At 48.8% G+C, this 14,320-nt stretch overlaps 1 protein-coding gene across 1 annotated transcript; it reads left to right on the top strand.

Annotated features, from left to right (window-relative positions):
* Positions 1-1,027: 1,027 nt before the first annotated feature.
* LOC115382623 (60 kDa lysophospholipase-like) lies at positions 1,028-8,781 on the top strand. Its single transcript, XM_030084440.1, has 10 exons — positions 1,028-1,088; positions 4,591-4,714; positions 5,660-5,771; positions 6,330-6,455; positions 6,526-6,609; positions 7,464-7,590; positions 7,668-7,780; positions 8,249-8,434; positions 8,501-8,614; positions 8,689-8,781. Exons 1-10 carry the CDS (start codon positions 1,028-1,030, stop codon positions 8,779-8,781), a joined length of 1,140 nt encoding a protein of 379 aa, XP_029940300.1.
* Positions 8,782-14,320: the final 5,539 nt, after the last annotated feature.

Below are 14,320 nucleotides of genomic sequence, written 5' to 3' on the forward strand. Positions count from 1 at the left end.
GAACCTATCACCTGCTGTCTCAGAGAGAAGCATCAACCTGCCTCATGGAAACCCGGTCCGGATGACCTCCTTCCATGCACCTAGACCACTCTCCACAACCTTGGATGGGAATGCTGCTCGTAGTGAAACTCCTCAGCCATCCCCAAGCAACCACCTCAGTAGAGATACAGGATGGGTCCCACCTCCAGAACTCACTCGTATGTTTTCAGACTCCCATTCCCACGTAGGATTCAGAGCCCTCCAAGAGGAGAATGCCCGGCTGCTCCAGTCACATCGAGACCTTCATGAAGGCATACAGGAGCTTAACAGGGCACGACGAGAAGTCAAAGCACTAATGGAGGAGGTCCACTCCCTGAGAACAGGTATGAGCCAGTCGGCTACCTCCCAACACTACAACCATCACCCTCCCCCAGTCAGCATGGCGGGAACTAGTGCAGGTGCCACTGCTGCAACACCAAATCCAGGAGATGATGAAGAGTGGCCTGACCCTCCACCATGGCCAGGACCAGATGAAGAGCTACATGAAAGCCTGAGTAACCTTACAGTAGGTGGACAGCAGTTCATCCAAAGCCAGCAATACCACCCTGTTCCTGATGCTGCATACCCAACCACCAAACCTCACTTTACAGCTCCACCTCAAACTCAGGCTTACTACCCTAATCAACCGGCCCAGCCCCCTTCGCGCCCTCCTCCCACCTACACCAGCCCAACATATGTGGCTCCTGTGCAAACCCACTCTGCCCTGCCTTCCCCCAGCGCGGTCCCTCAGATGCAGGCCCCTAGGCACATGGTGACTCCTCCCCCTCCAAGTGAACCCGTATATAGGGGTCCTCAGCCCACCATTCCTAAATTCATTCACCCTGATCCCTCAGAATTTGCCAGGCTACGTATAGCACTCGAGAACCTACTCCCACCTACTGCCACCGAACTCTTCAAGTACCACATACTTGTTGATCACCTGAGACTGGATGAGGCCAGACTTATTGCTGATGCTTACCTGAACTCACCGACCCCTTACACCGACACCATGATGCCTCTCCACGACAAGTTCGGGCAACCTCACCAGTTCGCCCTGAAGAAAATAGCAGGTGTCTTAGATGGCCCAGAAATAAAGCGCGGCAATGCAGCAGCATTCCAAAGATTCGCCCTTCAGATACAATCGCTGGTGGGTCTGCTGCAAACCCTGGGGCCCGAGGGCCATGTCGAACTGAACTGTGGCTCCCATGTGGCTCGATTGCTGAGCAAACTCCCCCCAGAGCAGAGAGCCAACTTCCGCCGTGACAAGTTCAAACAAACTGGGGCCACCTACACGCTCAACGATTTCTCTGATTGGCTTCGCTACAAGTCATGGTGTCAGGGCTTCGACAGTCAGCAGGTTGAGAAGGGTGGAAGGGAGAGGCAGTATGCAAAGACCGAAAGTTATCCTGGTCGACAAACAGTGACTGTCCTGCATGGTGCCAAGGAAACCTCAGAACCTGCACACCCACCATACAAAGGAGATCCTGCTAAGAAGAAAGGCGGAAGCAAAACCTACTGTGCCTATTGTGAGAGCACCGAGCATCACTTCAGTCAGTGCGCTGAGGTGACCAAACTTTCCAAAGAGCAACTAAAGGAATGGCTTAAAGTCAACAAAAGGTGCTGGCATTGCACCAGATCCCATCAGGCTGCTCAGTGCACATTAAAGAAACCCTGCAACCTCTGTCAGGGAAAACACCTCAGAGCCCTTCATGAGATAAATGCACGACCTGGAAGCAGTGCCATCAATGTGGCAGCCCAAGAAGAGAGTTGCTTAACAAGCTCCGCCTCTGACACCCTCTACTTGGATCAACCTGGAACAGGGAACCGTGTTATGTTAAAGGTTGTTCCAGTTCTTGTGCACTATGAGAATCGGACCCTGAACACCTTTGCGGTTTTGGATGATGGATCCGAGAGAACCATGCTCCTCTCCACAGCAGCAAAGTCCCTCAGCATGAAAGGCGTTCCTGAAAACCTGCCTCTTCGTACCGTCCGTCAAGATATCCAGGTACTTAATGGACACACTGTGTCTTTCAGCATCTCCTCAACGACGAAACCTCAGATGGTCCACAAGATCAATGGAGCCTTCACAGCTGGTCGTCTCAACTTAGCCCATCACACCTATCCTGTTGAACAACTTCGGAGGAAGTTCAAGCACCTGTGTGGCATCCCCATCCGGCTTGAAAGGAAGCCCAGCCATTGCTTCTCATCGGTTCTGACCAACCCCATCTGATCACCCCCATAGAGCCAGTGAGATTAGGTGCACCTAGTAGCCCAGCCGCCATCCACACCAAGCTTGGGTGGACTCTGCAAGGCCCTAGTCAGTTCATGGGGCGGCTAACCCACACACCTCTGTGCCCGTTTACCTCATCCCCACCCCAGCTGGATGAGTTGTATAAGCATGTCGAAAGACTCTGGCAAGTGGAGATGATACCTCACAGATCTGAAAAGGAGGTGACCAGATCGAAGCAGGACAAGCAGGCTGTCGCACTCCTCGAAGCCAAGACGGTCCGCACAATGGTTGATAGAGTCCTCAGATACGCCACGCCACTGCACAGAGTACTGCTTTATGCAGACGACACACTCATTCTGCTGAAAGATCCAAATCACTCAACGCCTCACAATACCACGCTACGCTAATGTATCCGGATACAGGATGAACTGAACAAAGCCCCAACAAGGCCAGTACCTGGGATTAGATAGGGGGATAAGATATCAGGTGGACTCCAAATGGACTGAAATATTTAGGAATTAAAATATGCAGGAGGTGGAAGAAATGCCACATTTAACCTTTCATCCAGTTTTAAAACAGATGGAAATTAATTTGGACAAATGGAATAAAATAAGGCTGACCTTGTGGGGAAGAGTAACTGTAATCAGAATACTGGTCTCACCTCAGTTCAACTGTCCCCTGATGATGCTGCCAGTTACAGCGTCCCCCGACATTTTTAATCAATGTTACGCACTGATCAAGGAGTTTCTCTGGGAAGAGAAAAGGTAAAGCTGTGTTTACCCAGGACCAGGGAGGACTGGCCTCACCTCGTACGGTACCTTACCTGACCCACCAGGGACCAGGGAGGACTGGTCTTACCTGGTACCTTACCTGACCCACCAGGGACCAGGGAGGACTGGCCTTACCTAGTACTGTATCTTACCTGACCCACCAGGGAACAGGGAGGGCTGGCCTGACCCGACCCAAGACTGCACTACATCTCCTTTGACATGGAAGAACTTGCCAAACATTGGACTGGACAATATAACTTAGACTGGGCCGTTATAGAAGAATCTCTATCCTTCCCTTTTCCACCCATAGAACTCCTCTCTCAAACTCCAGGTGAAACCCATGACCTCTGACCCTGTCATGTGACATTCAAAGGAAGTTTGGATGAAGATACACAACATACTTAAAGGTGCATTAAGGAGTTTTTCAACCTTAAAAATACTTATTTTGCACCATAAATATGTTCCACATTTTTAATGATGTGTACAATGTGCCCTGACAGATTCATTACAAGTACCGGAGGACCCAAACTGAAATCATTAAAGAGAAATACTGAAATATAAAAATGTGTCAACAAATACATTTATGTGCTAATAAATCATACAATTTTTTTTTCAACAAGAAAATCTATAAAATGTGACTGAAAATGTATTTATTTTGTCATTTTCATTTCAGTCTATTTATTTACTTATTTGGTGTTTGTGAAATTTATTTCCTCATTAATTCTGATGCCTGTATTTATTTCCACTTGTATTTATTTATTTATGTGTTGCTGAGTTGATATGTAAATGAGGGGGCGGTGCTTTGGGGCGTGTCTTGGGTGTCAGCTCCTCACCAATTGGCCAATCAACTTTAACATGTTCTCCACCCACAGATCCACTCTGCACGTCTGCTTCTCCTCCGAGAATCCTCCTGCTTCACCAGCCTCCTCCTCCACCTCCTCCACCTCCTCCCTCCTCCAGCATCCTCCTCCACCTCCTCCCTCCTCCACCTCCTCCCTCCTCCGTCGCCTCCTCCAGCCTCCACCTCCTGCGTCACCAGCCTCCTCCTCCACTCCACTCTCCACCATCACCATCTCTGACAGCTCCTCCATCACCTCCTCCAGCATCCTTCTCCTCCAGTCCTCCCACCTCCACTTCCTCCCCCGTCAGCTCCTCCGTTACCTGCTCCAGTAGCCTCCACCTCCACCTCCTCCCTCCTCCATCACGTCCTCCTCAGGACAGCTCGTCCTCTGCTACGCCTCCTCTGTTCCACACTGCTAGCTGTTAGCCTGCTCTAGTGGTCCATGGTGCTAACAGCTAGCACACTGCTAGCAGCTCCACAGAGCCACCAGACCAGGAACCGGTCCAGAAAAGCTCTCAGTCACCAGACCTCAGTCTCTCTGTGAGGAGTGTGTGTCTCGGTGTGTTGAAGACGATGAGCTGTGTTTGGTTCCTCTGGGCCTCGGCTCCAGGACCTGAACCGTCAGTCAAACGTCCCGCTGGGCTTCAGCAGAGGACTGAAGCTGATGGTTCCTCCATGGTTCTCTTCTAGAACTCCTCCAGACTCAGTCCCCCCTGTGTCCTGTCCCTCAGGTCTCGTCCCCGTCCCCGGCCTGCTCCTGAAGTTCCTGCGTTCGCTTCCCATCCTGCACGACCAGGACTATGCTGAGAAGCACCGCCTGCGTGAGCGCTACGGGGATCAAACCCTGGTTCTGCCGTGAGTCCACTGAGCCTCTGCTCCGCTGACGAAGCTCCTGCCGCTGCTCTGCTTCATGTTCCACTGAAACCTCGTCTTTGTTCTAGACCTGGAACCGTCTCTCAGATGTGAAGAACGCTTGGTGGGCGATCACATGATCCAGCATGTTGTTGTTGGTCATGTTGTGTTTTTAGCTGTGGAGCTGATTGATAGAGCAGACAGTGGACTGTGCTCCGACTGGGGACTCCGTGGTTCTACTGGGGACTCCGTGGTTCTACTGGGTACTCCATGGTTCTACTGGGGACTCCGTGGTTCTACTGGGGGACTCCGTGGTTCTACTGGGGGACTCCATGGTTCTACTGGGGACTCCGTGGTTCTACTGGGGGACTCCGTGGTTCTACTGGGGACTCCGTGGTTCTACTGGGGACTCCATGGTTCTGCTGGGTACTCCATGGTTCTACTGGAGACTCCGTGGTTCTACTGGGGACTCCGTGGTTCTACTGGGGACTCCATGGTTCTACTGGGGACTCCATGGTTCTGCTGGGTACTCCATGGTTCTACTGGAGACTCCGTGGTTCTACTGGGGACTCCATGGTTCTACTGGGGACTCCATGGTTCTAGTGGGGACTCCATGGTTCTACTGGGGACTCCGTGGTTCTAGTGGGGACTCCATGGTTCTACTGGAGACTCCGTGGTTCTACTGGGGGACACAGACACAGGAACAGGGTGTAGTTTTCCCGTTGGTCCACTAGTTGGTGCTGTTTGAAAATAAAACTCCACATCAAGACAGTCAGCTTTCAGCTTCCTGCTCTTCTGACAATCAGCTTCATCCGGCGGAGTTTCAGGAACATGAAGCATCAGATCATCGTCCTGTCTCTGTCCTCGCTTTCTGTCCTCCTGCTGTGAACGTCCCACATGCAAAGACAGAGACATGTCCCTTCACGTCTCTTCTTCTCCTTCATTCAGTGAGAGTGCTGAGAGGAAGAGGGTGGTCTACACCATCGATGAGTACAACCCTCTGCTGGACTCCTCCAACATGACCCCCGAGGACTGGGTCAAGATCGGGACCGACATCGAGGTGCTTCATCCTTTCCCTGAGATCCATGTGTTGAGAGAAGGAACCGCTCCGGAAATATGACGTTCTCTGACACGTTCCAGTGTTTGAGGCTCTAAAGGTTCCTGGAGAAAAGTTTCATAACTTGGGGGAAATTCACAGTAACTAGAAAACAGCTCAACAGCGCCACCTGCATCACGCATCACATCCAGCTACCAAACCCAGAACACACGAGTACCATCACAAGACGGACATGAAGGTCTGGTAGAGCCAGAACCAGAACTCAGCAGGAAGTCCGTCTTTTGAATGACGTGTTCTCCAGCGATGGTTTGTTTCTGTTCTTTGGTTTTCTGGTGAAACAAGCTTCAAATCATGAATTTTGGTTTTTTGATTCCAACTTTCAAACCAGAAACGGGAGACGAGCCACTCCTGGTTTTCGTCTCCGGACATCAAACCAGAAAACTGAGTCGTCTTGTTTGTGGTTTCTGGATTTCCCCAATCAGAAGGGAACTGGAACGGCCGGAAGGTCCCGGAACCTGAAACCATCCACTGCATGTCCTCGTCCTTTTCTCTGTCCTCCAGAAAAACTACGAGACGTACGCAGGATTCGTGGTCCTTCACGGTACCGACACCATGGCCTACACGGCGTCCGCCCTGTCCTTCCTGTGTGAACACCTGCGGAAACCGGTGGTGGTCACCGGCGCCCAGGTGAGCCGCCGTCTCGCCGCTCCGTCCTTGTCCGGCCCTGACGGAGCTGAAGACGTCTTTCTGTCTTCAGGTGCCGATCTACGAGTTGAGGAACGACGGCAGAGACAACCTGCTGGGGGCGCTGCTGCTCGCCGGACAGTTTGACATTCCTGAGGTGAGACGAGGACGTCACCTCGCTGATTCTCCAGGCCGCTCTCACACCAGGACAGTCCGGGACTCGGTTCAGGTTTTGGTTTTCTGAGATCAGACCAAACTCCTGGACTACGTCACGTCGTTACACCAGCTGAGCACCTGGAGGCGCTGTGGCCGAAACCAGCACTGAGCAGAGAGGAAGTAAAGCCCGATGAGGAAGAAACCGGCTCATTGACCGGTCTAGACCGGAAGTGGAAGTCCCCCTAGTGGCCGGCTAGCAGCTAGGAGCTAGTGGCTAGCAGCTAGGAGCTAGTGGCTAGCAGCTAGGAGCTAGTGGCTAGGAGCTAGTGGCTAGCAGCTAGGAGCTAGTGGCTAGCAGCTAGGAGCTAGGAGCTAGTGGCTAGCAGCTAGGAGCTAGTGGCTAGCAGCTAGCTAAGACATGCTGAGCATCAATCAATGAGCCGCTGCTCTTCCTCCAAACTCCTCGTCCGACCAGCAGACATTTTAACTATCTTTGTGTTTCACGGAACTACTCTGGTGGGCGGGGCTAGCTCATCACTACTTCCTGGTTCCTGGAGTTGGTCCCCACTTCCTGGTTCCAGAGCCAATCACATAAGAACTCCCAAAGTTGCCAGATTCTGTGTGTTCCATGTCTGCTCCATTGGTGCGATGCCCCTCGCCTGTCTAAACTCACTAAACTGTGGGGCGTCTCTCTCGGGGGGTATTTGGTGATGAAATATTACTTATTGCACCGTTAAGGAACATGTCCTCTGAGCCGTCACTTCACCATCCTGAGGAACCTTTCCAGGACAGGAAGAACCTTGTGGACTTTCTTTCTGGTCCAGTCTGAAGATGTTCTCTCTGCCTGGTTCTCAGGTCTCCCTGTATTTCTACAACAAGCTCTACCGAGGGAACTGCTCCACCAAGGTGGATGCTGAGAGCTTCGATGCCTTCTGCTCCCCGAACCTGGTTCCTCTGGCCTCCACTGAGGCTCACATCAAAGGTCGGTCGCAGAGCTCCTGTCTGCTGACCAGAAACTCTGAGCTGTCTTCTAGCCTGTCCTCTCCGTCTCTCCTCCAGTCAACACGGACATCCTGTGGAAGGACAAATCCACGGACAAGTTCCAGGTCAGCAGACACCTGAGCCGGAACATCGGCCTGCTCCGACTGTTCCCGGGAATCACTGCCGCCACGGTGAGTCCCAGCTTCATGGAACCAGCAGGTTCCTCCAGTCAGACGTTACTCTGAGACCCACAGAGAGCCGGACGTCTCCCTGGAGCAGGAGAACCTTCAGACGGAACCGGAAAGGTTCTCTCTGGTGTATCGCAGAGCGAATGTGAATCAGATGAAAGGATGAATCCTGGAAGGTCAGAAGGGGGCGTGTTCTGAAGGAGAGATGAGGATCTGAGAGAATGAAGTGATGAATGAGATCCTCATGGATCCATAATGCTGGAGACCAATGAGACACCTGGAGAAGAGAACCACCTGGAGTGGTGAAGAACCGGTTAGCGAGTGGTGTTCTCCGTAGCGACTCCACCAGAGGACGGTCTGGCGTCTTCTGTGTTCTGGTGTCTTCAGGGGTGTGTTCTCTGAAGGGACCGTTGGCAGAACCTCGCGGTGAGTTCCGGGCTGTGGAGAACCGACCCGTGTCTTGTGGTCCAGGTGAAGGCGTTCCTGCACCAGGACCTGCAGGGGGTGGTCCTGGAGACCTACGGCAGCGGGAACGCCCCCGATAAAGACCAGGACCTGCTGCAGGCGCTGAAGAAGGCCACGGACAACGGCGTCATCGTCGTCAACTGTACGCAGTGTCTGCGAGGAACCGTGTCCATGACCTACGCCACCGGACAGGTACTGCTGCCGCGGCGCCGCCTCCGTCAGGATCCACAGGAACCCGGTCGGTTCTGTCTCTTCCAGGCGCTGATGGACGCCGGCGTGATCTCTGGAGGGGACATGACTCCGGAGGCCGCTCTGACCAAACTGTCCTACCTGCTGGGGAAGACGGGCCTGGACACCAAGACCAGGAGGACGGTCTGTGTCTCTGTTGAGGACAGAAGAGCAGCAGGGTTCTGCTGGGTCTGACCTTCAGAGTGTGTTCCTTCCAGATGATGGAGGAGAACCTGCGAGGCGAGAAACACACCGACCTGCCCGGAGGTCTGAAGGTCTCTGCAGGTCGGCGTCCCGGACGAGAGGAATGAGGCTCGTCTCCTGACGGCAGTCGGTCCCGTCACGTCCAGAGACCTCCCCTGTGTCCTCGGTTCCGGTTCTGAAGGAGCTGGAGGCCATCCGAGACGCTCTCAGTCCTCCTGTTCAGGTTATTTAGAAATCCAGGCAGCAAAGCCATGTTGGACAGCCTGCAGGATATTTTACATTTCATGGGTCTTTAAACAAACTGAATTAATTAATTTAAATGACATATTGTCACGGAACAGGAAAATAAACTGAATGTGGATGATCTGCATGAAGGACTCCCTTTTCTTCATGGGACAACTCGCTCTCGTCCAACATCATGAAGGCCGTCACCAGTTTTCATTCGACCTTGATGCCGAAGTTTGTTTCTTGCACGCCGGCAGACTTTAGGAGAGCAAAGCGTGTTCAGTTAAATTCACGACGGTGGGCCACATCTACATGTCACCTGTTCAGATTATTCTTAGAGTATGGCATACAGATGTATTAAATGTGTTGAGAGCTCCTGATTTCCATTGTTCTACTAGTTTCATTCAAGTCTTGTGAATTTTCGCAAATTCAGTTCATACTTCTCTCATGGATTCGGCCATTTTCCTTCGTGTCCTGCTGCTTGCTGCAGTACCACCTTCCAGGAGACCAACTTGCCTCATTCGCTGGCCTTGTGAAAACCTACAAAAACAAAGCATAAACGCTCATTTACACTTACAAACACACACAGTATATTCATACCAGGGGGCTCAAACTCAAATCACCGGGGGGCCACTAAAGGCAGAGTCTGGGTAGAGTTGGGCTTAACGTATTCCACAGAAAAGGTCCCTCGTATTGAAAAATAAAAAGTAAAAATCGCATTATTATGTTACAAACCTGTAAATAAATTCCATAGATTTCATCAGGGACACATGTGACCTATGGATTATGGACCCTTTGTGAACAGACACCGTGGAGCCTTTGGAACGGGGATTCCTGCATTTGCTGGAGAGAAAAAGGAAACGTCTGTTAGTTGCAGTGATGTTAATGTGAGCTCTCACCGAAACGGGTGTTTTACTAAAACTGACTTGAATCACGTGAACATGACAGAAATGATACCATTTAAGAAGTCTGAAGGGTTTTTATGAGATGTCAAACAGCCAGAAGGTTGTACAGTTCAGTTTTCATCTTTAACAATGTTTAGTAATGTTTGGTAAATAAATGTTGTGGAGCAGAAACAATGTCTCCCTCTGAAATATTGTTTCTTAGCCTCACATGAACATGTAAAGTAACAAGCAGGCTGCCTGAGGCTGTGCACGATCTGAGTAAATGCATGAAAGTGAAATTACAGACGGGAGTTTCCCGTGAGGATTTCTGCTCGCCACTGACAGCCATCATGACGGCTGGTCTTCACTGGACAGCTGCAGCGACTGCAGAACTTCTGCTGGTCAAGAAGATCCTCTTCTGCGTCCACAGCACGGCGTCTGCTCCGGTGAGTTCTCGCCTCAGACGCGTCGTCCTCGCTCATCCTCGTGTAAACAGAAAGCAATGAGCAAGCTCCGCCTCCTCCTAGCTCCGCCTCCTCCTAGCTTCCTCAGGTTTTCACTCGAGGCCTGCGTGACTGTTAGCGCGTGGTTCTCATTAGCTCTTAAGCTAGTTTTAGAGGCACATTTTGCTCTGCTGGACACGTTGCTCTTCAGGAAAAAAAGGTAAAATTCATGGTAAAAATGTTGTTTCCTGGTGAGAACACAGCCCACTGAGCAAAAAGACGTTGAATCAACGTCTTTTTAAGGCCATTGTTGGACGTCCCAGCAACGTCCCCACAAGGGACGTTGCTGGGACGCCAGATGACGTCTTTTTTTTTACGTAATTTCGACGTCACCAGGACCTTCAGACAAGGGCCAAAAAAAGAGGGGAAAATATAATTTAAATTGACCAAAACCTAATCTCTGGGTTTGCGGCCCGACTTCGCGGCATATTCTTTCAGTTAATTCAGCAGTTTATTACAGACGGGTGACACTCGAGATTCAAACTCACGACTTACTGTTCGGCGATCCTTAGCCTTACCTGTTGAGCTGTTAGTTTAATAAGTTAACCATCTGTAAACGTGAGGGTGACCACTATTTTGCGGAATACTACTTATCCTAAAATAAAGTGGTGGTTTTAAAAATGCTTATGTGTTTCTCCTTGGGCCGCTCTTTTGTTAGACATACTGTAATTCTATCTTTACGAGACAATGAAAACAAACAGACTCAAAGAAAAATAAATACAAGGCGGGGTTAACATTCACATGAACACTTTTCCAGTGGTAAATTATCAACGTTGTCTGGATGTTGAAATAACGTTGTTTTTCAACTGACATATTTCAGGAAAATTTTTATCAGTCATGATTTTAAAAATACTGAGGAGTATATACATCTGAAGAATGTTGATATTTCAATGTTGAATCCACAGTGAGTTTACGACACAACTTCAACAATTATCAACGTTGTTTTGAGTCCAAGGTTATTTTCCTGTTACTTCATTTGAATCAATCACCAGCAGATGCTAACTCCAAATGCGTAAAGACGGCACCAACCTCCTGACAAGCCAAGGTACAGCAAAATTCACAGTTACAGGAAACTACGATCACAATCCAATTCTTTTTAAACATATTTTATTGCAAAAACTTCACAGTACTCAAAATAAGGACCAGTGATGAATCTGCAGCTAACTCTTCCTCCATCCGCTGTCCCAGCATGCTATGGTGCTGATTGCCCTCCAAAGGGACTGAGACCGGCCGGTCCACGGTGGCTCCAGACTACCGTCGGTCCACAAAACAGGAATCAGGGTTCCCCGACACCCGCTGGACCAGCGATTAAGGGAAAAACCCTTAATTAGCCCGACAGCAGCGTCTCCAGCTCCGTGGCTTTCGCAGTAAAGTGTAGCATCTGACACACCTCCACTTCCGGGTTCACTCAGTCAAGCTAATATACACTATGGCAGCTAATAAGTGAACACAGACACAGAACTTGCTGTCTGTCGCCCTTCAAAATAAAACAAAAATAAAATACATCAAAACCCGTTTCATACATAATACGTCATCTCATCTCTTTCAGATGGTAAACACTTTTAATCAAGGAACATAAAGTTTCCCCGACTTTCGAATGTTCAACCGCATGTAGACGTCGATATTGGGTCCTAATTTCGACGTCCAGATCTTCAACATCATCGAGATGTCAAAATTGGGTAATAATAAGACGTCCAAATACCGCACCTATTTTGGACGTCCAAAATAGGTCGATAATTGGTCTTGGACGGACTGACGCAATATGGACATGATCTGGACGTCCATGCAACGTCCAATGTTTAAGGGGAGTGAGACGAAGCTCATCAACGCTGCTGAAAATGCAGCCTGAGCTGAGCCTCTGACATGCCTTCAGTGTAACGCTGAACAATGGCAGAAATGGAAGCTGGTCAAAGTAAAGAGGAGCAGTGATCGTTCTGAAAGAAGCAGTAGGAGTCAGGTGTTTTCAGCAGAGGGGCTGCAGAGTGACTGCTGGACCGGCTTCGCCTCTCAGGCTGCTGGCTGGAAGCCTCATGATACACAAATAGACACGAAGAAGCTCCAACAAATTCACATTTGATCACATTTTGTCTCCATAAGGAGGTCGGCAGCAGTTCACCACATGACCAGAACAGGCGGGAACAAGAACACTTTCCAGCATTCTCAGCGCTGTCCTTGGTGCTGAAGATGCAGAAAAACAGTCAGGTGGGTCTGTTCTCCAAAACTCACCACCGCTGACATGACAGGACGGATCGATTAATAAAACATCGACAGATGAACACATGGAACAGCCAGCGGCAAACGGCGAACGCCACGGCCAAAGACTGAAAATAAAAACACAGACGGCTGTGAGCAACTCCAGCTGTTGCTTGTCTTAACAAGTGGCTCCGAGAAACGCAGTAGATTTTGCAATTTCTAATATCGTCACCACCACTTCAGTCATGCCTGCTGTCCGCCATCGCCCGGGTGAGGGAGGAGTCTCCTCAACTAACAATTTAATTTCTTTTAAAGTAGGTTTTTCTGTGTAAATCCATTCCACTCATACTTTTTATATGTTTACAGTTTTCTTTTTTTAATTAAGTTAACAGTCAACTAATGTAAGGTGCTACAGTTTGCAGCTGCCACCGGGGGGGGCTGCAGCCCAGCAGCACCCCCCTGAAAAGTAGCAGCACAAGTAGTAATAGTAGTAGTGATAATAGTTACAGTTCCAGTGACACAAGAGAAAGAGAAAAGGAAGCATTCCCACCAATCATTTACTGTACAGCTGCGACAGAACACCTGTGTGTAAATTTTTTGAAAAAAAAAAGCTGTAAAAATATAATGGGGTATTTTCACAGCTTCACTACTTCCTGAAAATAGCTGTGCACATTCATTTCCTGTCTTACATTATTGGCCAAACTGATTAATCCAGGTGTGTCTGGTTTAGACTGCTGCAACAAGACACACCTGGACTAATCATTTTGGCCAATAATACAAGACAGGAAATGAATATGCACAGTTAATTTCAGGAAGTAGTGGAGCTATGAAAATGGCCCATTTATGTGCTTAAAAATGAAAATGAGCCCTTAAAGTGCTTGAAAAGTGTCTGGATTTTATCTTTAAAAATGTGAACAAACCCTGTGACCTATAATCATCACTTTCCTGTTTGCTGATTTGTTCTTTTCTTCACAGCCATGAGTCGAAGGAAAAGATCGCCTGCTTGTCCAATCGCAGATGCAAGTGCCAGCGTAGTATTGGCCAAAATACTGTTCAGGTATACGTAAATTAATGTTAAGTAATACCAGTCATGGCTTGTTTTCTTCTGTTTGTTCATTCCTTCACATCCTGCTGCACCGACTGCTCAAACAGCTTCTGGAAGCTGGAAAACAAAAAGCTGGTTGGAACAGGAGACGACTGAAATCCTGACGAGGCTTTTCTCCAGGAAGAACTCAGAGAAAGACGAGTTTATCCAGGAGCTGATGAACAAAACGCCCGAAGCATCAGACACAGGTCAGAGACAGGATTGAAGCAGGAAATATTCATTTTTATTCCTTTGTTTTTCTGAGTTTAAGGTCTTAAACCACACAATACCACAGATTAAATCAGCTTTAATGTGCTTACAAAGTCTTAATCACTTGACATGGTAACTGCCTGGAGGGATTCACAGTAACTACTTAATTCTACAATTCGATAATTAGATCCCTTACTGGCTCTGGAGAACGGTGAATATACACTCTGTTTAATCTTTCAAATTCAATCCAGACATGCTACTACAATGGGACTGTTTAAACAGGCATCTTTTTATTTGTGTTTATTTTCAGTGTGTTTGGGTGTGATTATTTAAACCCCATTAGTTTCATTGTACTCGTACTTGTTGCAATGACAATAAAGTCTGTTCTGCTCTGTACTTTGTGGTTTTTAATTCTGAAAGTCTCTCTCTCTCTCTCTCTCTCTCTCTCTCTCTATATATATATATATATATATATATATATATATATATATATATACAGTATATATGTATGTATATATATATATATATATATATATATATACTGTAT

The sequence above is a fragment of the Salarias fasciatus genome (genome assembly GCF_902148845.1).
Source record: "Salarias fasciatus chromosome 7 unlocalized genomic scaffold, fSalaFa1.1 super_scaffold_4, whole genome shotgun sequence".
Lineage (NCBI taxonomy): Eukaryota > Metazoa > Chordata > Actinopteri > Blenniiformes > Blenniidae > Salarias > Salarias fasciatus.

Excerpts from the sequence above, each read along its gene's own strand:
- LOC115382623 (XM_030084440.1), top strand. The coding sequence starts at position 1,028 with ATGATGCCTCTCCACGACAAGTTCGGGCAACCTCACCAGTTCGCCCTG. Across the intron at positions 7,591-7,667 it reads CACTGAGGCTCACATCAAAG|TCAACACGGACATCCTGTGG; the intron begins GTCGGTCGCAGA and ends TCTCTCCTCCAG. Across the intron at positions 8,435-8,500 it reads TGACCTACGCCACCGGACAG|GCGCTGATGGACGCCGGCGT; the intron begins GTACTGCTGCCG and ends TGTCTCTTCCAG.